A 26,708-nucleotide genomic window follows, 5' to 3' on the forward strand; every position below is an offset into this window, starting at 1 on the left:
ACCCCCCCCCTTTAATCCTGTTACAATGCCTTTCCTGAGAAGATTACCCACAAAAGTGGGGAGGAGATCCTGTTCTAATGTCTTTCAGCCCTGAAAAGATGACTCTGCAACTGTGGAAGCAGAGCACATGGTTCCAGATGCTGCCCCCAGAGGAGACCTTCCATTTGTTGGAGCCAGGAATTGAGTTTGAATCCAACCCCCACTGAAAGTCATCACAGCAACCAGATTGGAGCAGACCTTTCCAAACCTGACTGACCAACAAGCATGCCACCCAAAAGATATGAAAGAAAGGACCCTGAGATGTACAAGTAAAGACTAAAAGACTCTTTTCAATTCCCAGAAGACAGCTAGAAAGACTATGGGGGAGGTGGAAAATTCATTGTAAGGTTTTCTTTCTTGTCTCATTTATATTGTAATCAGTCTAAAGTACTCATGTAAGGATTGTATTTGAGTGGCTACCACAGCAAGTTCTGAACACCTTAGATTTCTGTCTAATGGTAGGGAAATTTGTCCAGCATGTTTGTATTGTTTGTATTGCCTGAATTGTAAAAGTAGCTGCATACACAGGCACACACAGAGAGACACACCATTCAAAATTAGTCTATTCCCTTCACTTACCTCCACACAAGACTTTTAGGTTGATTTTTGCTCTGTGGCACTAAAAGCCCAAGGAGTCAGATCTCCCTGCTAATTCCATGGGGAGGCATCCCCTCAGCCATTTCCTCTCTTGAAGAGATAGCAGAAAAAGTGAAAAACCCAAGCCCTGACTATGACTCACAAATGATGCTGCCCAGTTGCCCAGTAAAGCAAGATATGTTGCACTGGTGGTCTCATGAGTAGAAGTCCCAGGGCTCATTGTGTGTAATTTTTTTAAAAAAGAAGAAAGGAAAAAGCCTGGATTGCACACTGATTAACCTCAATTTGGACTGGAAAAAAATCTTGGATAGACTAAAGTAAGAGCTAGGGCAGGTTCAGTAACCAACCCTTGAAATGGGCAGCCTGTAATTTAAAGGAAAACCATGGCTGTGAAAATTTTGGGATGTGTGCTTGCTTGACCTGACTGGAAGCTCTCAGAAAGTGATATCTAACAGCTGAAATTAATTGGCATAGAAAATTGGATACTGTAAAATTCTTACCAGAACTTTTCCCCTGGCTGCTAGACCTTCATGGTTGAAAGCTTTTGGGAGCCACTGAAGGAATCTTTTTTTCTGTTGTCTCTATCAATGGCTTCCTTTGCATCAGGAAAATTAAAAGCACCCACTGATTTGATCAATTTTAATTTTTGCCAAGAGCATGTTTCAAAACTCACGTTTTGAAAAAAAAAAAAAGTAGGGATTGTAGGAATTTAGCACCCGCCCACCTCCTAGAAGAATGAAATATTCTAGGAAATATTTTAAAAGCAGAATATTATACCTTCCTGGATGAGAAATGGAGAAACATATTTTAAAGACAAAGGAGCTCCTGCAACTTCCTGACTCCCCCACCTTTGTCAATGGGCCATTAAAAGCCTCAGCTAAGCTCACTCATTCTCCCCACCTTTGTCAATGGGCAATTAAGGCTTCAAGCAAGCTCACTCAATCCCCCCATGATTTGCAACACAATACAACTGAAACTCACCACATGGCAAGGCTCAAGCAAGCTTGAGAGACAGCCAGCAAGGCTAGCTAAGACCCCCACCCCCTGGGAGTCTGACAACCAATCAGGATACTCTTCCTGTGCCCCAGAAAGGTCAAAGCTCAGAAAAATCATAAAACCAGGGAGCACACAGGATCTCGGGCCCTTTTTCTGTTCAGGAACTCAAGCCATGTGATCCTGACCACCATTAAACCATCTTTCCAAGCAGCCTCCATGTTTCCAGTGTCTTTGTCCCCACTTGGAACTGAACCCAGATGGATATTTCTTCCAACAACATGATGGACAGGAATTTTGAACAAACTCATGGAGCTCTACTAGGTATTGCTGAATCACAATTCCCAGCATCCATCACCCTAGGCAATACTGGCTAGGGCTACGGGGATAAAGAAATCACGGATATAACTTCAGATGTCTCATTTCTAATTAAAATAATTTTTTTCTTCTCACCGCACCGCTCCACTATGTGGATTCCCCACCCCCACCCCCGTATCTTGGGCCGAGGATCTTTTTTTTTCCGGAGTAGCTTTTCCCCTCCGGAGCTTATTCCCTGTAACACCGGAGTTTTGCTTTCTGGGAAGCGCGGTGTGTATTAGAGAAGGTTAGCGATCTGATCTCTTTTTTTCCCCCCGCGGTCTTCTCTCCGATGTTGCTAGCACCTTGTTGCTAGACACTGGGCAGCTTAGATTTTATTTTCTCTTATGGGCATTACTGAAACTCAGTTGCCTTTTCTTACTTGTATTCTCTGTTTGTCTGTAGTAGTAGTTTTGCAGGATCGCTCAGTAGTTCATTTAATGCAGAGGTCTTCAAACTTGCCAGCTCTAAGACTTCTGGACTTCAACTCCCAGAAATCTCCAGCCAGCATAGCTGGCTGGAGAATTCTGGGAGTTGAAGTCCAGAAGTCTTAGAGCTGGCAAGTTTGAAGACCTCTGATTTAATGCATGTAACATTTCTGGTGGGAGGTTAAAAAGAACTTGATCGACTAGACCCGGAGGGAACAAAGTTTATTATCTTTCGTTTTGAGTTTGTTTCCTGTAGTAAAATCGTCTGTGTGTATCTGTGTGACTCCTAGTCTAATGGGAGACCAGACTGGCAAAATCATACTCCGCATAAGCTCGGGGAAAGAGTTGAAAATGAACCGCTGTGCAATATGGGTCCCCAAATTAAGTTTTGTATTCATGAAGGAAGAGAAAGAATTGAATATTTTTTTCTGTCGGGCTGTGTGCGTGCGTGGATGTGTTTATTTTCCTATATTATTATTGTGCTTTTTATTCTTTAAGCTTCTTGATTATAATTACAAAAATGTGGTTATGCAGCGTAATGATCGAGAGATGATAGATGCATGGAGCTCTGAAGTAGTTTGCATGAGAACGGAAAGTCTTTTTTGCTTTGGAAGGTACAGTCCCAAATTAAATCTAATTCAGAAGTATGTTTGTGCTAGGTAAATTTGTCTGCAGATCATCTGGAGACTTTTACAGAATAGATTGCATGGAACAGTCTGTGAAGACCTGATGTTCTGAATCTGATGAGCCTAATGACTGAATGAGGTATATAGCAGCTTGGAACCCATTTGATGAGATGTTATCAGGTTGTGATGTACTGTAATAGGATGTTTTATCAAGATGCAGTAATAAGGCTGGACATATACTTAGGGTACTTAGGAAGCTTCAATGATGCAGTGGAACTTACTTAAAATAAATGCAGACGGGATAACTTTATAATTTGAAGTTTGTCTTGTCATTTGCTCAGGAATTCTTCTTTTCTCTTTCTATTAGTTTAAAGATAATTAGAGTTGATGGTACAAAAATTGGTTTCTTCAAGCATATCCTGAGGCTGTTAACGAAAATCTTTTCCCTTGGAGTTTAATGTGGGAGGATTTGACAGTTAAATGTCTGCATGTGGTGTGTGCATAGAATTGTAATCAGTATTGGCAAGAAATTCTAACGTTGAATTTTATTATCCAACTTACTGTCAGTCTAATCCATATAAAGCACTGATTATTTCTGAATTGACCCTGGTTTTGAGTCTCATCATAAAACTACCGTGTGTTTATAAATATCAGGGGCAGGGAAATGATGTTGAAAATAATATAGCCAAATATTTTGTTCAAAATATAATATGATATACACAAAAATAATCTATCTGTTTCCTAATAAAATAAGATGGTTCATCATTTACTGAGTGTATGAATATATTTTTATATTTATAAAAATGAGAATTTCTGAAAGGTTGAGTTGCTGAAATTTACAAAAGAGAAAAGAAGGATAGATAATAGCTAACATTTTCTATTAACATTTTTGATGTTTACTTATTAAAACATAAATTGCATTTTACCTTGGATGTTTTTGAAAGTAGAGATTTATAAACATGACAATTTTAATAGAAAGGAAAAAGCTGACAATTCTGAAATATTGCATATATATTGATTTTCTTGGGAATTCTAATAAGTAGATTTTAGAGGGAGATTAATGACTTGGCTGCTGTTTTTGTTTAATAAGTGATATAGTTTCATCATATAAAGAATATCTAAGTTGATTTTAGAGGCTTAACAAGAATCAATCCTATTAAAGTCTGGAACTGCTTTCTAAAAATACATATTTAAGATAGCATTCTCATAAGGAATATTATGCGTCTAAAGTTCCCAAAACTAGGCCATGTGCGTAAACTATTTCTGTTGGCTAATATAGGGCATCATCCAGAAGTTCTCAAACTATTCAGTCCAAGCTCCAAGTGAATTTGAAGGGTATTGCCAAATTTGGGGGGCTTGCACTTACAAAGCAGGATTCCTGTCAGAACTTGTTCCTGTTTTATCTGGCAGCTGCTTTTCCAAACAAAATTTGGAATGTATATTGAGAAGATCTCAGCTTTGGGTACACAAGCAGCGTATGCTCTCAAAGCTGTATTGCTGTTAGAACTCACTCCTGCTTTGACTGCGGGAATTGATAATAAAGTCAAAATTGTTTATAATTTCTACTTTTAGTGAGCAAATATCAATATAAGATAAATGTAGAATAAGAAACTGGAATGGCTTTAAAAGAGATATGTCAGAAATTATGCAAAATTAATCAAGCCCTTCCTTCCTGTTAGCGATAATGATTTTAAATTTGATTGGATTGATTATTTTCAATGGCAAAGTTGCATCTTTTAAAGTAAAAATGCCTCATTGTGTAAAAATCATTCACATTCATTTATCATTTTAAGGAATTATGGCATAGCGAAGTTTAAGAAGCTCTGCTACAGTATATATTAGTTTTTATCAAGTTAGTGGTCTCCAGGTGTTAAGGGCTATAATTTTCATTATCCATGAAGATTGTAGTCCAATATAACTAAAGTGCACCATCTTGAAAAAAGATGGTCTATTATAAGCATTGATTGATTGATTATATGGCATTGTCAACTCTTAATGACCATATAAATTTTCTCCATCATAAGCAATATGGTAAGCAATTAATTTAGTGTAAATTGGAAAACACTTGATTAGCCAGCCAAAACATTGAGCTCTTCAAAGTAATGTTTGAACAACAAAAATCATATGTAGTTAGAGAAATGAACTTACTTAGTAAGTTTTGAAGGAAAGCAAAAATTGTAAAGCACATGGATTTCATTCTGGTATGATTACTGCTATTTTGGTACCCCTGTCCCTTACTTCAAAAGAAAGGTTGAATTTGTAAAAAATAATAATACTTCTGCACATTTCAGTTCTTATTTGTCTAAGAGCTTAAATATTTTATTACGGGAATTGAAAAATAGAGTTTTGCTGCCTTCTAATGTAATTCCTATTAAAAACAGTAATATAGTACTTTAGAAAAGAGTACTGGTTTGAGAGTTTAAGGTATTTCACAGCATAAGGGTAGAACAGAATTATGCTCTTCATTAGTAACTAATTGTTCAGTTATAATTTGAGATAATGTTAATTAAAGTGAAGTTGGCTTTGAGCATACTTAACCTTCCTGTTCTCTAAACTATCTGTGATATTTATTTTTTCCTTCTTTCTGATTATTTTTATTCCACCCATACCCCTTGTAGGTGCTCATGAAACTGAGAAGGTGTGGCAGTATGAAATAAGGGTGCCCACTTTCAGCCCATTAGATACTGTTATATGTCCAGGTTTTGTTGTCCATCACCGCTGCCCATAAGTCTAGGAGCTGGTGGAATTAGAATCCAGTAACAATTGAAAGCAACTAGTTTCTCATTTGATAGAACATATGGTTCTATATGAAGAAACAAGTTAAACCAGAGTTGCTCTATATAAGTTCAAATGTTATCAATATGGTTTTTTTTTCTTCAGCTGATTATAACATTCCCATTCTTTCTTTCTTAATATGAGACTGAGTTTAGGGGCAACATACAACCAGAGCTGTATGTTGCCCCTTAACATTTATTTTTGGCTATTGGAGTATACCTTCTAACCATATTTGCTTCAAAAAACTGATAACATGTTTCCATATCATGAGATGGGAAATAGAAGGAAACTAATATGAGCAGTAAAAATGATTTAACATTTTTCAATAAAAAGCCTCTTATCCACAAAATTATTAAATGTATGGCTACCAAAAAGGCAGTTCTCTCCTCCATTATTAGAAATTAAAAAAACAGCAAAGCAATAAAACAATTAAAAATGATAATAACAATTCATAAGGAAAACAATTAAAAGATTATAGTTTTTAAAATAACTATATTGTTGAAAAGTCTTCCAAGATATTCTAGTCCAATTTCCTGCCTATACAGGAAATCCAGTGTTACAATTTTCTTGATAAGTAGCCATCTGACCTCTTCAAATATTCTAATGAGGAAAGCTTTCTTTCCAGTATAGTATTCAAAAATGGCTCAGTCAAGCTCCTCTCTGATTCGCTAGGCCAGTGATGGTTAATCTTTTCCAGACCGAGTGCCCAAGCATGCGCACACGCAAATGCGTGCACGCACGCCCAAACCCCCAAAACGAAATGTGTGCGTTGCCCCACACATGTGGCGTGCATAAGAACATCAGCGTGCCTACCGTCCCTGTCCTAATGTTCCCTTTAATTGTATTCATTTTATGTATTCAATTCATGCTTATACTTATATATATTATTTAATATGTATTCCACAAAATAAAATAAAATAAATAAATAAATTAAAAAAATGTGCCCAGCACTCCGTGCATGTGCAGGCACCCCATGCATGCGTGCACAACCTCCCTGCATGTGTCCCGCCCCCCCCATGCATGCGCAGCAGAGACCCAAAGATCAGCTGGCCGGTGGGAGACACGCAGAGCTGAACTGGGGTGACGGCTCACGTGCCCACAGAGAGGGCGCTGTGTGCCATCTCTGGCACACGTGCCATAGGTTCACCATCACGGTGCTAGGGTGTAAGTGGGAGGGGAGGTAAAGCACAATCAGGCCTGCAGGATTCTATTGCAGGTAGTCCTTGACTTACAACCATTCGTTTAGTGACTGTTCGAATGGCACTCCCAAAAATGACTTACAACTGTTCCTTGTGCTTACGACTGCCACAGAATCCCCATGATCATGTGATCAGAATTTGGGTTCTTGGCAACCAGCATGTATTGACGGTGGTGGCAGCATCCTGGAATCACATGATCACCATTTGCAACCTTCCCAGCCAGCTTCCGTCAAGCAAAATCAAAGGGGGAAGCCAGATTTACTTAATGGCCACATGATTCACCTAACTGCAGCGATTCGCTTAACAACCGTGGCAAAAAATTGGGCCCTAAACCGGGCCATAAAATTTAACTCATTTAACAAGTGCCTTGCTTAGCAAACAAAATTCTGGTTTCAATTGTGGTCGTAACTTGAAGACTACATGTAGGGTAGCTTATCTTAATAAAATGTACCGTATATACTCGAGTATAAGCCGAGTTTTTCAGCACGTTTTTTGTGCTGAAAAACGTCCCCTCGGCTTATACTCGGATCGGCTTATACTCGGATCGGCTTATACTGAGTTTTTTTTTTTTAAGCCTCGGCTTATACTCGAGTATATACGGCTTATACCGAGTTTTTTTTCTTTTTCACATTTTACCGGACGGCGCTGGGAAGCCCTGCGGTGCAGTGAGAGGGCGGGCGGGGAGCCGCCAGCCTTCTCAGCTGAGGGAGGAGGTTTCCCCAACCGGTAGGTGCCTCATTTCCCACCCTCGGCTTATACTCGAGTCCCCAGTTTACCCCAGTTTTTGGGGTAAAATTGGGGACCTCGGCTTATACTCGGATCGGCTTATATTCGAGTATATACGGTAGTTCTGATCTTCCTGTGGAATTGGCTTCCTGAAATGGAAAGCAGAAGAGAGCAGGGATTTGCAGAGATCTCTCTCCCTGCTCTTCTGAACAACCGACAAATTGGTTTTGTGTCCATTGCCACTATTCAATGAGCTAGAGAGGGTGGCTATCCTTACTTTTCCTAATCTCAATATCCCTCAAAGGTAATCTGATTGTAAAAATGCTTTATTTTAAACGGAAAAGGAATAAGATTCAATATTATACTTGCCTTACTCTCTCTTTGTGGGGTCTTAACTTAGATAATGCCGTGCAGCGACTAGCATAATAGAATAGTGGGGAAAGGCAATTCAGCAGTAGAATCTGGTCTAAGTATTTCATTGTGATTCATAGTATCAGTTGGTGTAAAGCCCAATTTATCACCTGCCTTTTCAATTCCCATAGTGATTACCATAGTGATGTTGCTAAAAAGCCTGTGAATCACTGGAACTCTATATGCATTTTGAAGAGCCCTTCTCTGTTGCAGACTGCACTAGTCTTGCCTTGTGCAGTTGAGTGAATTCTGCGTAGAAAGTGAGTTTCATTCCAGACATAGAATGAGTATTCTTGGGTTTAATTCTTCCTATAGCCCCTTTTCACTTCTCCAACCCCAGAGAATTAGGGAACTTTGATTATACCTTGGTAACTGTCAGACTTCTGACATTTCACAAGAAATTGATGCAACTTATTGGCAATTAAATCTACTGACCTCTATAGATTCAGAAATTAGCCTATTCAATATGGGACTGAATCTGAAACAAGAGTTGGACATTTGAATCTTCATATTTCTTGGTGGCTATTATGGAAAGTCTGTGGACTGCATTTTTTTCTCTGTCTCTAGTTTTCAATAAAATTGGGTTCTACTGTCAGGTTCTTATTATATCAATTTTCTGACAAATTGCTGCAGGACTTTCTACAATTTTTATATTCACCCATATGCATATTTACCCATATGCATATTTACCCATATGCATATTTACCCATATGCATATTTACCCATATGCATATAAATTATGATTTTTAAGTTATCACCACACATTGTGTGGAGGTGAATACCCTATGGCAGGGACATCTGGCCTGCAGTTCCAGTTGACTTGTTACTGAAAAATATTCTCATGTTATTTAAATATTGGGAAAAACTTCAGCCAGAGGGAGACATATGGACACATTCACAATTCTGATTTCTGAATTCTTGATTCAGATAATTTTGAACTCATCCTAAATCAAGGAGGCTTCTGACTAGATTTAGACTGCCATGCTTCATGTACTCCTTTTGATTGGATTCTCTCTACATGAATAACAACATGTTCCTGCATTTGTCTGTTCGACCTAGACTCCTTTATAAGTATGATGTGTAGAATTAATGTTGCAAGTTAGGGTTTCTTATGGTAGAAATGATGGTTATGACAGGAGTCAGAAGTAGCCTAGCTCCAAGTGCTATAGGTATAAGAAGGATCTCCATGTTGACAGAGGGCAAGTGATGCTTAAGTGTCTTCAGCCTAGTAAAGTTTTTAGTCTTTCCATATCATTTTGTGGGATTTGGGAGATGTATCTTCCTTGCCATGGTGTTTGTCTGTGGAACAACACACTTCTAAAGATCGTGATGTCTGTGACATTGCTAAAGCTTTGGTCTTCCTCAGGTATTTGGGCCAGGATGGTAAATATCAGTGGTGAAATGTAAAATTCGTTACTACCGGTTCTGTGGGTGTGGCTTGGTGGTGGTGGTGGTAATGTGACTGGATGGGCATGGCCAACTTTTTTTTTTACTTTTAAAAGCATTTTTCCTCTGTCTCTAGTTTTCAATAAAATTGGGTTCTACTGTCAGGTTCTTATTATATCAATTTTCTGACAAATTGCTGCAGGACTTTCTACAATTTTTATATTCACCCATATGCATATTTACCCATATGCATATTTACCCATATGCATATTTACCCATATGCATATTTACCCATATGCATATTCACCCATATGCATATTTACCCATATGCATATAAATTATATAAATTATGATTTTTAAGTTATCACCACACATTGTGTGGAGGTGAATACCCTATGGCAGGGACATCTGGCCTGCAGTTCCAGTTGACTTGTTACTGAAAAATATTCTCATGTTATTTAAATATTGGGAAAAACTTCAGCCAGAGGGAGACATATGGACACATTCACAATTCTGATTTCTGAATTCTTGATTCAGATAATTTTGAACTCATCCTAAATCAAGGAGGCTTCTGACTAGATTTAGACTGCCATGCTTCATGTACTCCTTTTGATTGGATTCTCTCTACATGAATAACAACATGTTCCTGCATTTGTCTGTTCGACCTAGACTCCTTTATAAGTATGATGTGTAGAATTAATGTTGCAAGTTAGGGTTTCTCATGGTAGAAATGATGGTTATGACAGGAGTCAGAAGTAGCCTAGCTCCAAGTGCTATAGGTGTAAGAAGGATCTCCATGTTGACAGAGGGCAAGTAATGCTTAAGTGTCTTTAGCCTAGTAAAGTTTTTAGTCTTTCCATATCATTTTGTGGGATTTGGGAGATGTATCTTCCTTGCCATGGTGTTTGTCTGTGGAACAACACACTTCTAAAGATCGTGATGTCTGTGACATTGCTAAAGCTTTGGTCTTCCTCAGGTATTTGGGCCAGGATGGTAAATATCAGTGGTGAAATGTAAAATTCGTTACTACCGGTTCTGTGGGTGTGGCTTGGTGGTGGTGGTAATGTGACTGGATGGGCATGGCCAACTTTTTTTACTTTTAAAAGCATTTTTCCTCTGTCTCTAGTTTTCAATAAAATTGGGTTCTACTGTCAGGTTCTTATTATGTCAATTTTCTGACAAATTGCTGCAGGACTTTCTACAATTTTTATATTCACCCATATGCATATTTACCCATATGCATATAAATTATATAAATTATGATTTTTAAGTTATCACCACACATTGTGTGGAGGTGAATACCCTATGGCAGGGACATCTGGCCTGCAGTTCCAGTTGACTTGTTACTGAAAAATATTCTCATGTTATTTAAATATTGGGAAAAACTTCAGCCAGAGGGAGACATATGGACACATTCACAATTCTGATTTCTGAATTCTTGATTCAGATAATTTTGAACTCATCCTAAATCAAGGAGGCTTCTGACTAGATTTAGACTGCCATGCTTCATGTACTCCTTTTGATTGGATTCTCTCTACATGAATAACAACATGTTCCTGCATTTGTCTGTTCAACCTAGACTCCTTTATAAGTATGATGTGTAGAATTAATGTTGCAAGTTAGGGTTTCTTATGGTAGAAATGATGGTTATGACAGGAGTCAGAAGTAGCCTAGCTCCAAGTGCTATAGGTATAAGAAGGATCTCCATGTTGACAGAGGGCAAGTGATGCTTAAGTGTCTTCAGCCTAGTAAAGTTTTTAGTCTTTCCATATCATTTTGTGGGATTTGGGAGATGTATCTTCCTTGCCATGGTGTTTGTCTGTGGAACAACACACTTCTAAAGATCGTGATGTCTGTGACATTGCTAAAGCTTTGGTTGTTCCTCAGGTATTTGGGCCAGGATGGTAAATATCAGTGGTGAAATGTAAAATTTGTTACTACCGGTTCTGTGGGTGTGGCTTGGTGGTGGTGGTGGTAATGTGACTGGATGGGCGTGGCCAACTTTTTTTTTTACTTTTAAAAGCATTTTTTCCTACAACCTCTTTGGCTGAAGAGATTGTAAAAAAATGCTTTTAAAGGTTCTGACGATCCCAGCTGAGTTGCCTAATCGTCAGAACCCTTTAAAAGCATTTTTTACAACCTCTTTGGTTGAAGAAGTTGTAGAAAAAATGGTTTTAAAAGGTTCTGACGATCCCAGCGAAGCCGCACGATCATCAGAGGCTTTTTTTTTTAACTTTTAAAAGCATTTTTTCGGTGGAAGAAAAAATGCTTTTAAAAGTAAAAAAAAAAAAGCCTCTGATGATCGTGTGGTTCAGCTGGGCATGGGTGGGGGGAGGGCAGGAATTTTTGCTACCAGTTCTCCGAACCACCCGCCGCCATCGCTACCAGACCGGGGATCCGGTCCGAACCGAGAGCATTTAACCCCTGGTAAACACCCTTGATTGCTGTAAAGGTGAAGATAAAGGTTACCATGTCAGGTGTGTCTGACTCTAAGGCACCGTGCTCATCTCCGTTTCTTGGCCAAGGGAGCCAGCATTTTCTAGAGACAATTTCCATGATCACGTGGCCAGCATGGCTATACGCCAAAGGTGCATGGGATGCTGTTTTCTGTAGTTTCTCAGTAATTGTAAGATGGAATGATATATTTGTTAACCAGCAGAATCACAGTAGTGAGATGGAGAGCCATAGAAATAGTTTAAGTAAATAAAAACCAATGAAAATAATGTATCTGGATAGCTTCTGCTGAATTCAGACAGGGGTCTGACCTGTCCATGTCAGAGCCAGTGCAGCCTCTCTGACCCAGGTTTGTGGTGGAACAATAATAGAAAGTATTTGACAGCAGGGAAGATGTATTTGAGCAGCCAGTTCTACAGGTCAAAGCAGTCCACATAAGACTCAGATCTTTCTGGAAAGTAATGGGGATAGGAAGCAAAACAGTGAAAGTAGTCACAACAGTTTCATCTACTGTAAAAGTGGAATTTCAGCCAGCTTTGGTCCAGCCATGGTGACAAAACTGCATGGGTTGGGACTGGGCCACATATGGTAGTGGCCAAAATTGTGGAAACCTTTTGGGAAAAGTGTATTTTCTAAAACTAGGTAATAACACCACTTTTTTTTTGAGTAGTACCATAAAATAATTTATCAATGGAAAGATAATTTAATCAAGAATGGAATGCAATAATTTTTATGAAGGATTTGCTATTAGAATAGCAGCTACAGTATAAAGAAGAAAAGTGAAATATGTATAAAACACAAAATATACAAAATTTATCACCATAGAAAAAATGAGATATACAAAAATTATAAAGGTAACCTTTATCATGAATTACGGCTTTACAATGTATTCCCATGGAGTGAACCAAGTATTTTAGTTCTGCAGCTGTTATAATGTGAAACCAAGATTAAATGTTTGTTTCCATTAACTGGGTTTTATTGCTGGGTTGCTTCTGACTAAGTTTCTTTAGTTGGCTCCATAGATTTTCAATTGGGTTAAGGTCTGGGCTATTCCTAGGCCATTCCAGCAGTGGAATATGATTAACTTGAAACTCCAAAAAAAAAAAAAAAAAAGTGGTGTTATTAGCCATCAAACCTCAAAAATACACTTTTCCCAAAAGGTTTCCACAATTTTGGCCACTGCTGTAAGGGGAATTTACACCTAGATTTAAAACATTAAACAAAAACAAGTGTTTGTGTATAAAATTATCATTGTGTACAGCTCTCTATAAAAAGAATTCACATAGAGATCAAGTATGGAGTTAATAAAGCTGATTGCATCCTTCCATGCACTCAGTAGACTGAGGGTTCCTATATAATTTTTTCTTCATTGTGTGGATTTGTTTCAACTGATAATAACAAGGGCAGCAACAGTGTAAAAGCTGGGCTTGTTATCGTTGACCGAGGACTCAGAAACCTGCCTGTTCCTAGCATGTTTATCCTTAGCCATTTGCCTACATAGAAGATAGTCTTTGTTTCTCCCCTAATCAGTTCTCCCTATTAGTTTGTACCAGTTTTTGTTACTTCTTTGTTCGCTGTACCTAGGACTATTTTGAGACCTTGGTATTAAGTTGAAGGAGGTGTTGATTTTCTTCAGCTGATCAAGTTGCTTGATTTGGAGAGACATTTGAGAGACACAAGATTGCCACTGCCTGCCTATGTATTCCTTTTCAGATATGAATATTTTATTATGGAAGAATTTCCACAGGGTTCCTAAGAGCAGGTTGTTCCAGCAAAGAATGCTGTGTCTGTATAACAATACTCATGGTTTTGAAGAAGATGAAATAAAGAAAAAGCTTCAGCAGTTTATGGGTGGCTCTGTTAACCTGTCCAAAGAAGATGATGGGATTGGAGTACTTACGCTGAACAATCCAAGGTTTATGAATGCATTTACAGGTAATAACAGGTTTGCCTCTGACAGCAGGCAAACTTAAATGTGAAAAGTGACGCCTATAAATTATGATGGTGGTGGTGGGGAATTTAATTATTCAGTTGTATGGTGGCATTCTGACTTCAACACGGACATAGTAAAGTCTCTCTCCCTCCCTCCCTTCCTCCTCCCCTCTCTCTATGTCTGTCTCTCTGCCTCTCTTACACACACACAAACTTTCTGGAGTTTGCAAGAGCATCCATTTTTGGTTTTGATTTTTAAAAAATTTTTTTTTAGGACAAACCACATACAGCATTTTTTTGAACAAAACATCAATCAGGTACATAGTCAACCCCAATTCCATTTCCCACCACCCTCCATGTATATTTTATCCAATGTAATTCCCCTACCCTCTTTAAATTTCATTGTTTGCATACCACTAACATAAAATTCTTTCTTTACCCTGAATTTAACTCTTAAATACATATTGGAAAAAAGAACCTAAACACTAAGTACAAGCTTGATGGACATTACCTTATAGATGACCCCCCACCCTGTTAAAGACCTTGGAGTTTTCATATCAAATGATCTAAGTGCCAAAGCCCACTGCAACTACATAGCAAAAAAGGCTCTAAGAGTTCTAAACCTAATTTTGCATAGCTTCTTTTCCAAAAACTCTACACTACTAACCAGAGCGTACAAAACATTTGCTAGACCTGTTCTTGAATACAGCTCACCTGTCTGGAACCCATACCACATTTCTGACATCAATACAATTGAACGTGTCCAGAAATATTTTACAAGAAGAGTTCTCCGCTCCTCTGAAAACAACAAAATACCTTATATCACCAGACTTGAAATCCTTGGTTTAGAAAACTTAGAACTCCGCCGACTCCGACAAGACCTGTGTTTAACTCATAGAATCATCTATTGCAATGTCCTTCCTGTTGAAGACTACTTCAGCTTCAATCGCAATAATACAAGAGCAAACAATAGATTTAAACTTAATGTTAACCGCTTCAATCTTGATTGCAGAAAATAGACTTCTGCAACAAAGTTATCAACACTTGGAACACACTACCTGACTCTGTGGTCTCTTCTCAAAATCCCAAAAGCTTTAACCAAAAACTGTCTACTATTGACCTCACCCCATTCCTAAGAGGACTATAAGGGGCGTGCATAAGAGCACAAAAGTGCCTACCATTCCTGTCCTATTGGTTCCTTTCATTATATCAAATTAATATAGTTATTACATACTTTTGCTCATATATATGCTTATATGATATGTAGTTATTTTATGTTGATGCTTGTGTATATTGTTGTGACAAAATAAAAAAAAAATCAAATCTAGTCCCCCCACTCTTTGCCCCTTTGCAAAAAAAGAAAAAGAAAAGAAACAATAACAAGAAATAAAAAACAAGGTAATACTAACCAGCATTCCTTATTTCAAAAAATCTCTCATATATTTAATTCTCATCTTAGTATTAAAAAAAGAGAAAAAGAAATCTCTTATGTATTTAATTCTCATCTCCTTAGTATTTCAATCTCAATCTCTGTTAATTCCCTTCTTGTTCCATTTTAAAATTCCTTGCTTTAAAACCTTATATTCTTGTATTTCAATAATTTCTACTCATACATTTCATTAAACATAAAGATAGTTATTCTTAATTTTATCATAAAGAAAAAGCAGTAACAAAAAAGAAAAAACAAGATAGTTCAAGTGACATTCATTATTTCAAGAAATCTCTCATTCATTTAATCCTCACTTCTTAATATTTCAGAAAAATCTCTTGTATATTTAATTCTCATTTCTTTAATATTTCAACCTTATTTAAAGTTATCTATTCTTAATAAACAAAAAACCAAAGTGAAAAGGAGCCAACATTTCTCTTATTTCAAAAAGTTTCGTGTTTATGCTTATATATTCTCTTAGAAGTATTAATCTCAAATTATTACAGTTTAATTGTATACGCTTAAAAATTCCATATTTTCTTAAATTGTCTATTAACTCTCCTTTTCCTCTTTCCCCCCTTCTTATATCACTCTTAATAGCCTCTGTATATTCTTTTAAGTATATGGTTCAACATCATAGATTCTTTATTTGCTGTTACTGCAAGAAGCGGCTCTTATTCTTTTTTTTCTTATTATTCCAGTCATAGAGTTGTTTCTTGTGTTCCTTGCTTAAAAGTCATTTGTGTATTTCTCTTATTATCAGTTGTTCTCTGCTTTGTTCTTTGAAGTTGTAAGTCTTATTCATTTGAAGGTCAAACATCTTGTTGATAGAAGCCTCCTTTAAAATTCTCACAGTTTCTTGTCTTAGCCATAGAGACTTCAGTGATGACCAAATGCTTGTAGTTACACTTCCACCTTTAGATGTCAGTCTTTAGGCCACAGTTGCAGTTCATAGTTAACAAAGTATCCATTTTGTTTCTTTTGATTAGAACCACGCCTCAATTATTTCAGTTTATTTTCCCTTTTTAACCAATTTAAAAGAACAATTTCAGTTTAATATCTTGATTAATCCAAATCTGTAAAAAATAGAGGAGCTCAGAGATACTCCACTTAAGTTTTGTTTTAAATCCACCTTTATTTTCTTGTTTCCTGTTTATAGACCTTAATCAATTATTAAAAACTTCTAAGATTGTACAACATTCCATTTTTAATTAAAAGTTCTAATTTTCTCTATTTGTTTGAAGGCTCTAGATTTCAATTCCAAGCCAAATTCATGTCAGGTTTTAGGTATTGTTTCCATTTCTTCCTTCCTTCCAATCTTTTTCAATTTAGCCGCTGTTTCAAAAAAATTTAAAGATCTTGTTGCAAAAATCATTTAAGAGCCTCTCATGAGTTGGTGTTCACTCACCCGAATTTAATGTCCAGTCCAGTTCACCGCTTCAACCTCCTACACGCTCTTGAGTGGCCGTCCCAACTTTTGGCAGCTTGTAATGGCTGCGGTCTACCTCGCTGGGTCGAGGGAAACAAAAGCTGGAGCTGCAGAGAATTTGCAACTTCCCTGTTCGGCAAGAGCATCTGTTTTTCATACTCAGATCTCAGCAGTGTCACTTGCTGCTGGCAATATGTTATTTGATGTGTGGATGTAGCCGACAGTTATACTGCTTTGGTGGAGAAACTCTCCTACGTCCTCTGTCCCTTTGATTTAAACTTTGCCTTGCATCTTTCCTTTCCAGAAATAATAATTGCTTTTATAAAAGGATAAATTATAAATGTGTATTCAATTGCTGTTATAAAACTGTACCCTAAAGGTGTTCTTTGACTGCTTCCCCCCCCCTCTTAATGGCAGGAACAATGATGATAGAACTACAGGAGAGAATTACTGAACTAGAAGATTGGAAGGATGGGAAAGGACTTATTATCCGTGGTGCGGGAAATACTTTTTGCTCAGGATCTGATCTGAATGCAGTGAGAGCACTTTCCAGCTCTCAGGCAAGTAATGGCACAAATTAATTTACAATACAGACCTTAAACTTTGGACACATTTTTTTCCTTTAATGAAAGTTGGCCCTGAACCATAGTTCTGCAAAAAGTAATAATAACAGAACAGAACATAAAGATTTTGTGTTTGGTGATAAGTTTGCAGTTGGCATACCAGAAACAAATGGCAATTTGCAAATCTTTGAGTTATTGCCCCTTTTCTTCAGTGTATTTCATTTGGATAGAAACAGGTGGTAGATAGATAGATAGACAGACAGACAGACAGACAGACACAGACTTGGTTTAAATTCTCATACTATTCAGAAATATAAAGCTCTGCATATCAAATGATTGATTTCCCGCGCTGTCAAAGATGATTAAGGGTGGTTCAGTGGCTAAGACACTGAGCTTATTTATTTATTATTATTTATTTATTTGTTCGCTCTTTTATACCGCCCTATCTCCCCAGGGACTCAGGGCGGTTTACAGCCATATAAAACACATATATACAGAATAAAACATATATACAATTTAAAAAACTTATTACATAAGGCCGAATATTTAAAATAGGAAAATAAATAATAAAACCCCATTAAAACCCGATTTAAAATTTAAAACATTTAAAAATTCTAGTCCAGTCCTGCGCAAATAAATAGACGTGTCTTAAGCTCGCGGCGGAAGGTTCGAAGGTCAGGAAGTTGGCGAAGTCCTGGGGGAAGCTCGTTCCAGAGGGTGGGGGCCCCCACAGAAAAGGCCCTTCCCCTGGGTGTCGCCAGTCAGCACTGCCTGGCCGACGGCACCCTGAGGAGTCCCTCTCTGTGAGAGCGCACGGGTCGGTGAGAGGCAATTGGTGGCAGCAGATGGTCCCGTAAGTAGCCCGGCCCTATGCCATGGAGCGCTTTGAAGATCATTACCAAAACCTTGAAGTGCACCCGGAAGGCCACAGGCAGCCAGTGCAGTCTGCGCAGGAGAGGTGTTACGTGGGAGCCACGAGGGGCTCCCTCTATCACCCGCGCAGCCGCATTCTGAACTACCTGGAGTCTCCGGGTGCTCCTCAAGGGGAGCCCCATGTAGAGAGCATTGCAGTAATCCAGACGGGATGTCACGAGAGCATGAGTGACCGTGCATAGGGCATCCCGGTCTAGAAAGGGGCGCAACTGGCAAACCAGGCGAACCTGGTAAAAAGCTCTCCTGGAGACGGCCGTCAAATGGTCTTCAAAAGACAGCCGTCCATCCAGGAGAACGCCCAAGTTGCGCACCCTCTCCATTGGGGCCAATGACTCGCCCCCAACAGTCAGCCGCGGCTGCAGCTGACTGTACCAGGATGCCGGCATCCACAGCCACTCCGTCTTGGAGGGATTGTCGATCGAAAGGTCGGCAGTTCAGTGGTTCGAATCCCTAGTGCACATAACGGGGTGAGCTCCCGTTACTTGTCCCAGATTCTACCAACCTAGCAGTTTGAAAGCATGTAAAAAATGCAAATAGGAAAATAGGGACCACTTTTGGTGGGAAGATAACAGTGTTCTATGCGCCTTTGGCATTTAGTCATGCCGGCCACATGACCACGGAGATGTCTTCGTACAGCACTGGCTCTTTGCCTTTGAAACGGAGATGAGCACCGCCCCCTAGAGTCAGGAACGATGTGGGAGGGGAACCTTTACCTTACAAAGATTATTGTTTTCCTTAAATTGCAATTCAGCTCATGGAAAAGAAAGCATATTGGAGAAAGGGAGATCTCTCCCTCTGGAGAGAGAGATAATTTTTGCTCAAAGAGAATCTTGGAATGCCTTCCTCACCATTGTGGGAACCTCCATAGACCTTACTGTATCAATCAATCCTTGGTGTTCTGAAGTGAGAAAAAAGATGACATAGACAATTTTGGTGGCTGTTTCTGAGATTCCAGTAAAGGAGAATATTTGTAGCTCAGGGTTGAAACGAGGGGTCCTTGGTGGGCTCTGAGCTTGTTTGTTTTCTTGCAGATGTTTCATTATCCTATCTAGGTAACATCATCAGGACTAGTCTGATGATGTTACCTAGATAGGATAAATGAAACATCTGCAAGAAAACAAAACAAGCTCAGAGAGCACCAAGGACACCTCATTTCTGAGATTGCATGGAGTAGCTTTTCAAACAAGAATACTATTAATTCTCCCCAAAAGCATTCAGATTTATGTCTTGGATTGGTGTACATTATTTGTCTCCCATTGCTTGTGGTAAAATAGGATAAAAGAAAGATGGAAATATCAGTCAGGATCTGACAACAAATATAAACTCTGGGATAGGCCAGTAGGGCTTTTAATATTTTGGAACTCCATGGGGCAACATGGTTACCCTGCTAGTTAGAATGTAATCCTGTGACTTTTACTTCAGCTCCACTGAACTGAATGGAACCTGATTTCTGAGTTTTGTGAAGGTTTGTTAATTCTAAAATTAGAGCCCTAAGCAGATCTGGAAATAAGTTCTACCTTGGGGATTTTTTTGCCCCTTTTTGCAAATACCATAAATCCGAGAGAAATTGTTCTTGAACTCAGCAGGTATTTTATCAATTTTCTTTTCAAGCACTTCTTTCTTTCTGCAACTATATTCAGCCACCATCTTTTGTTTACATAATTGCAGGAGCAATGAGGGACCCAAGATGTAGACAGCTGAAAGATACTCTTGCTGTTGATATTCCACCCACTGCTGTAATTTGACAATTAACAATGGATTGCAAGCTATGTGAAAAAGTGCTGTTTTTCCTGAAGCCAGTAATGTTGGGTTGAGCAAAAAGAAACCTGTTCTCTTTATTTGTTCTGATCCCGGCTGCTGTAGGCTCAGTTTGCAAAATATGAGAGTTAATATAAATATGCTCTCTTAACTCATTAAATTGTGCAGTTACCACCATCCACGTTTCACTGAAACACGTGTACGCACACACGCTCTCTTTCCAATGAATGTAACTGCAGGTAGTCCTTGACCTATGATCATAATTGGGACTGGAATTTCCATCGCTAAGTAATGCAGTTGTAAAATGAGACATATGTGACTGTTTCACCTAGCAATGGCAATCTCAATAGCCCTGGTTGCATTCCTACATCCAGACACACAGATGGTTAAGTGGGAAGTAGAGGGAGCGCCAAGTGAGGAGTACAGAGCAGAGGTGGGTTTCAGCAGGTTCTGACCAGTTCTAGAGAACTGGTAGTGGAAATTTTGAGTAGTTTGGAGAACCAGTAGTAAAAATTCTGACTGGCCCCGCCCCCATCTATTCTCTGCCTCCCGAGTCCCAGCTGATTGGGAGGAAATGGGGATTTTACAGTAACCTTCCCCTGGAGTGGTGTGGGAATGGAGATTTTATAGTATCCTTCCCAAGTCACGCCCACCAAGCCATGCCACGCCCACCAAGCCACACCTACAGAACCAGTAGTAAAAAAATTTGGAACCCACCACTGGTACAGAGGGTGGGAGGCATGCAGGAGTATGAGGAAGGGCTTGGGAGGACCAAAACAGGCCTGTCATGACTTGCGGTGCTGCAGTGCGATGTAAGCAAAGGGAGGCCAAGGAGAGAATACATTGCAACTCAAGGACTTTTTGGTGTTCTGTGATTCTGGGGCTGTAAGAATTCCCTAAACAGTAGCCAGCAAAAAGCCGCAGCTGTCCCTGGAAGCTTCAGCTAGCCCAGTCTAGCCCAGTAGTGCAGCATGTGACTGCCAAATGTCATGGAAGCCCCAATGGCATGGTGCAAAGTAGCCTCCTCCCCCCAGGAAGCTCCAACTGCCCTAGAAGCCCCAGCTCAGCCACCCTGGCCCAGCTGCACACACTGCCATGCATTCTGAGACCCCTGCCAGCCTGCTCTCTGCCATACTTCTTCACCATCTTCTTCATCTTGCCACTGTGGCTAAGGCCTGCAAGGCCCGGCCCTTTGCAAAGCAGCTGCTGGCCATGCCAAGCCTCATTTCCAAGGCTGTTAATGCCATTCTTCAAATTGCTTATGGCCTTGTCCAAATCACGTGCAGCTTCTTTGGAAGGCTTCAGAGCCTTGCAAGAAGGATTCATTCATTCATTCATTCCATTCAATTTATTAATAAATTTCTTTAAGGTTCCTTTAAGGTTTGACAGGTAAAGGTAACAAAGCCTGTGAGAAGATTGCACATGATTTGGACAAGGCTGCACATGGCTTCTGGAAGGCCTGGAATGGCCTGCATTTACTTCAGAAAGGACCAGGCTGGACATAATTAGCGTGAGCAAGAAGGTGGCGAAGGTCAACTAGGGTGGCAGAGCCCATAAAGCACAGGGAACCAAAAGTGCTTAGATTGCAGAGAGGGAAGATAAGCAGTGGCAGGAGTTGAAGTGATTCTGCGTTCCTAAGTGAGTGGCAGGCACTCTAATTTTGATTAGGTGACCATGGGTGCTGCAGTAGTCGTAACTTTGGGGGCCAATCATAAGCCCTTTTTTCAAATGGTTGCAGAATAAATGGCTATTAGTTGAGGAATTACCTGTAGAAACCTTAATTCCCTTTTGCTAATTATCCCAGCAACCATGTGAGATTTCCAAAAGCTGCAGGGCATGGAAAGCATAGTTGAAGTCATATGATTTCCCACTTATCGTCTGCTTTGCTTTACGACAGAGCTCCCAATCCCAACTGTGGTTGCTAAACAAGAACTACTTGTAGACTGCTTGGCCATTATGCTCAGAACAGTTTGCCCATTTCAGAGGTAAGGGCAGAATATAACATATTTAATTTGGATTTAACATCAGACCATAGTTTACATAGAAACATAGGAGGAAAAAAAGCATATTGCGTAGAACTCATCCATATCATACACTGACAGCTGACCTACTGGCCTGTTTGACTATTTTGCTAGCCAATAAAGCAATAACGTTACAGGAGTGTTGTTTTCAGGAGTTAATGAGGGAGCTTATAGGTTCATTACTCTTTCTGCAGCTTGGAATTTGACTTATTGCAAAGGAGCTCTACTGCAGCCTTTCTCAACTTGGTTGCCTTCCTGTTCAGTTGGGCTACAGTCCCCATTCTGATTGCTTAAACTTTAGTGCACAAGGCAGTGGTGAACTCCACTTACCTTCGCTACTGGTTCGGGAATGGGCTCACACGTGCCTCTTCTGCGCACACACAGAGGACGTAATGATGTCCCGGCAGGTGGGCGGAGCCTCCTGCTGCCGGTGCTACTGGTTCATGTGAGCCAGATAGATCTGGCTGGATTTCACCATATGGCACCATATGGCACCTGGTGAAGGATGACTGCTGGATAGGGTATGTATAATATGACTGTTCTTAATTTAGGATAAAGATTTCTATTCTAAGCTGCTTAGAGTTCAGTCTGGGAGTAGAGATAAACCCATTATCAAATATTACAATGAAAAGTAGACTTGCACCTTGCATACAGAAAACAGAATGCCAGAGTAGGTAGGACTTCGCTCTGATCAAGTTTCTATTTGTATAGAGTTTCTTTAAAAAGAGAGAGAGAGAGAGAGAACAGCACTATAGTATATGTGAAAATGTTCTGAAATTCTTTGAAAACTGTATTTTTAATATTTAGACTACATAATGTATAGATTTGCATCTTGATTTCACTGCAAATTATCAAACATTACTTTGCAAAAATTAATAAATCCTGATCATAATATTGTCAGGGTTCCAAGGAACACCCCCAACGAAATAAAGCTCCGAGGCTTGAGGTTCCTCAGAGTTCCAATTTATTAGAGATGTCATGTTGGCACAGCTGGGAAAACCCAAAACTGAAAGCTTCCAGGTTTTCCACACCCAGTTGACAGTTCACAGCCCTGCCCCACACCCACAAGTTCATCACATTGCCCAATCAACTCTTCACACTTAATTGGATACAATCTTCAGGCAGTCTCCATCAGACACAGGATGTCCTTGAATACGGAATATTGTTATGACTAACTTTCTACCGCTCCAACAACAACCCTGTCCCTAGCTAAAATATGTGGCAGTTAAGGAGCAAAATAGAAAATTGCCTTCCAAAACTGAGAAATATGGCAGAATTACAAAATAACAACCAAATCAGGGAAAAAGCCAACATCAAAAAAAATATATTAATATTATGAAATAAAATTCAAAGAAAAACAGCAGGGGCTTAGCAAACCTTCATGATAATGTGCCACTTTCTGTACATACTTCTAAAATTGTGCAAAAATAGAGAATCTCTGATAACCGATGGACCTAATTTTTCTCAAATTGTTTGCAATAGGAATAGAAGAAAAAGGGGGTCTCAATTTATACCTCTCTTTCAACAAGAACCCAGTCCTTCTTGAAAAGTTATTCTGGAAAGGATGAATAAATTGAATAGATTGTTTGAGAAACATATTCTTTGCATGTTCACTGGGAATCAAGATGCTTGGAACACTAAATATACCAAGCAGCTTCCATTTTTATTATTAGAATATTTCTTGATATTTTGTTTCTCTGTTTTCTAGGATGGGATGAACATGTGTATGTTCATGCAAAACATCTTAACCAGACTCATGAGGTAGATATGTTCAATGTTTGTTTTGTGTATTTCCCCCCCTCAAAACATATGAAAGTATATATGAAATTTCAACATCATCTAATAATGTTATGGTGCACTTTGGTAGATCCAGGAATATTTGGAAACAGAATAATTGATTATTATAAAAAAAGTCTGATTTGTTAAGAATTTGTTGATTTGGGGTCTTTTTTTTAAATTTCTAGAATATAATAGAATAGAATTTTTATTGGCCAAGTGTGATTGGACACACAAGGAATTTGTCTTGGTGATTATGCTTTCAGTGTAAATAAAAGAAATGATCATCAAGAATTCTAAGGTACAACACTTAATGATAGTCATAGGGTATAAATTAGCAATCAGGAAACAATATCAATATAAATTGTAAGCATACAAGCAACAAAGTTAAAGTTACTACTTGGGAATACGCCCTTTGTAGACATCAAATTCCAGAAACTAAGATGTGTCGAAGTCTTGTAATATATACATACCAACTTCTACAAATCCATCTTCCTTGTCATAGAAGTCAGTCATCTTGAAAATTTAGCAAGCCGTCTTTTTGCAACCTACGTAAATCCATGAATGGAACACAAGCAGAGAATAAAATATGAATTTAATCCACCATCTGTTATCTCCAGGCTTCCACATAAGTAGATTCTAGTCTTCAGCATCTTTTACTATCTACTGTGGTGATCAAGGATCCCTGTTTCTCTTGAATTATACTTTATATCGTATTTCTGACTTCAGTTTTATAAAGGCTGATGGGGAAAGTTTTGATCTGGTCACTTGGGGCTGTGGATAACCTTGTGAGTCTTTGATATTTAATCCCATTCCCATCATTTAGAACATTTCGTTAACAAGCTGGAGGTTTATCACTTCCATGAACTTAATAAAAGTATTGAGTAATTCCTGTTCAAGGTCACACAAGAATTATGAGACAGTACACAGTGGTCCAAAGAAGTACACACAGACAGTACACAGTGAAGAAAATTAGGAGAAAATGCTTAGTAAATTAATTTTGTGCTATGCTGAAGGGCTTGGCCAAGACATACAAACGACAAGATGATCTCCCAAGGACAAAAGCCATCTGAATTGGAAATGGAAAGTTACTTTAACACTGTCTAGGACTGACCCAGTTTCTTTCTGAGAAGTGTGCATTCTTAATTTCTTTCTATGACTAGGTTTAATAAGTACACTTAATGAAACAACCTAAAATTGAATTTTGCATCTGTCGCTATGTCACTTTTTTTTGTCCATTTGCACCCCAGTGATTTAAAAATGGCAGAGGAAAATGTATTAATTTCTGCATATATATTCACAAATAATTTACTAAGTTAGGGCTTCAACAATGGAAGTTCTCTCCTCATATTTATTTACTTGTGCCACAGTATTTATATTCTGCTCAAATTAATAGGGACTCTGAGAAGCACAACTAGAAATCCTTAGAAACTCCTAACTCACATTAAAACAAAACAATAATAAAAAATGGCTTTCTTATAACAGCACATTTTTAGAGTTTTGGGATGACTGGTGAAGAGTGACTATTGGGTTACTACTGGCTTACACTTTGCTTTAGAATTTGCGGGCTGGGATCCTCAGTAGGATCTACTCTATTTATATAAAACCTTGATTGGATGGTTCAAGTGCTCTCTGATGCATTTCCAGTCTTTCTTGGATTAATTAGTGCATACATTAGAATTATAAGTATGTTAAGAAAAATTATGCTTGTTGCAGCATATATTTAGAGTGTATTTGATGAAATAGATTTTTAATGGATTTTTAATCTAAATATATATATAAGCAGGTTTTCTTGTAGGAAATATTACTGAAATGTGAATGCAAGATTTGTATATATTATAAGGATATTATTTCTTGCTATCATTTATCCTATATCAATTAATTAATGTATTTGTCTTCCCACACTGAATAAAATTAATATATCTAATTGCCCTCACAGAACCATGGAGAAGGTTTTTTTTTCCTTTAACAAACACACTCGAGAATTTCTTAATTCAAAATTTCTCTCATAATCTAATTTTGTTGGTTTGGCTTGTACAGTCCCATTCAGACTTTTGGTGCTAATTCTGGATTTCTAGTGGGGTGGGTTTCAACCTCACTGAATATCTCCACAGATCTTGTGCAGTTACTAGTCTTCTGCTTGAATTGCTTGATAATTTATTCGAGATGAATAGGCCAATTTCTGCTCATATAATGTTGTGTGTTTTCAGGCTTGTAATGTTTGAATTGTTTCTTTTTGATTTTTCCTGTTATGTAGATTACCTCTAATCACAGCTGCATTAGTTCAAGGGAAAGCTCTAGGTGGAGGAGCAGAACTAACTACTGCATGTGATTTCAGGTAAGCTTCAAAGCATCACTCATAATTCTGGAGCCCCATTCAGATGCTATTTACTCCCCAAATTGTCCCAAGAGGAAATGTAGCAAATCCAGTGTTATCTTAACTCCTTCCTGTCTAATCCTGTCCTGTTTAGTATTTTTCTTTAGCTCTATCTATCTATCTATCTATCTATCTATCTATCTATCTATCTATCTATCTATCTATCTATCTACCTACCTACCTACCTACCTACCTACCTACCAACTACCTACCTATCTATTATCTATCCATCTAGGTATCTAGCTATCACAACGTATATTTTAATGTATGCACTTTACTTTTTAACTGTTTGATTATTTAATTTTATTTTGTAAAACACTGACCTAAGAGAACTCTAACTTTAACAAGATGTGTATTATTTCATTTGGCTATCATATAATTCAGAACTCATATTCCATTTAGTTATTATTGTTTAAAAATGTTAAGCAATCTCCCCCACCATTTTTATTTGATAGTGGTTCATTCATTGTGGTTATAGGCCTGATCTTTGTTGTTTAAA

The 26,708-nt window shown here is 38.5% G+C and overlaps 1 protein-coding gene across 3 annotated transcripts in view; it reads left to right on the forward strand.

Moving 5' to 3' along the window:
* The first annotated feature begins 2,183 nt into the window (after window positions 1–2,183).
* ECHDC1 (ethylmalonyl-CoA decarboxylase 1) overlaps window positions 2,184–26,708 on the forward strand; it is a 33,506-nt gene continuing 8,981 nt past the window's right edge. Inside the window, exons 1-5 of one of the 3 annotated variants that reach the window (XM_058172236.1) lie at window positions 2,184–2,233; window positions 13,705–13,926; window positions 17,199–17,341; window positions 23,765–23,817; window positions 26,090–26,170. In XM_058172236.1, coding sequence (XP_058028219.1) covers window positions 13,707–13,926; window positions 17,199–17,341; window positions 23,765–23,817; window positions 26,090–26,170 — 497 coding nt within the window. In that variant the 5' untranslated portion in view covers window positions 2,184–2,233; window positions 13,705–13,706. Of the gene's footprint in view, window positions 2,234–2,532; window positions 3,180–11,834; window positions 13,927–17,198; window positions 17,342–23,764; window positions 23,818–26,089; window positions 26,171–26,708 lie in introns of those variants that run through there. The other 2 variants (XM_058172243.1, XM_058172226.1) reach the window with 2 other exon arrangements.

This window comes from Ahaetulla prasina, chromosome 1 (assembly GCF_028640845.1).
Source record: "Ahaetulla prasina isolate Xishuangbanna chromosome 1, ASM2864084v1, whole genome shotgun sequence".
Classification (NCBI taxonomy): Eukaryota; Metazoa; Chordata; class Lepidosauria; order Squamata; family Colubridae; genus Ahaetulla; species Ahaetulla prasina.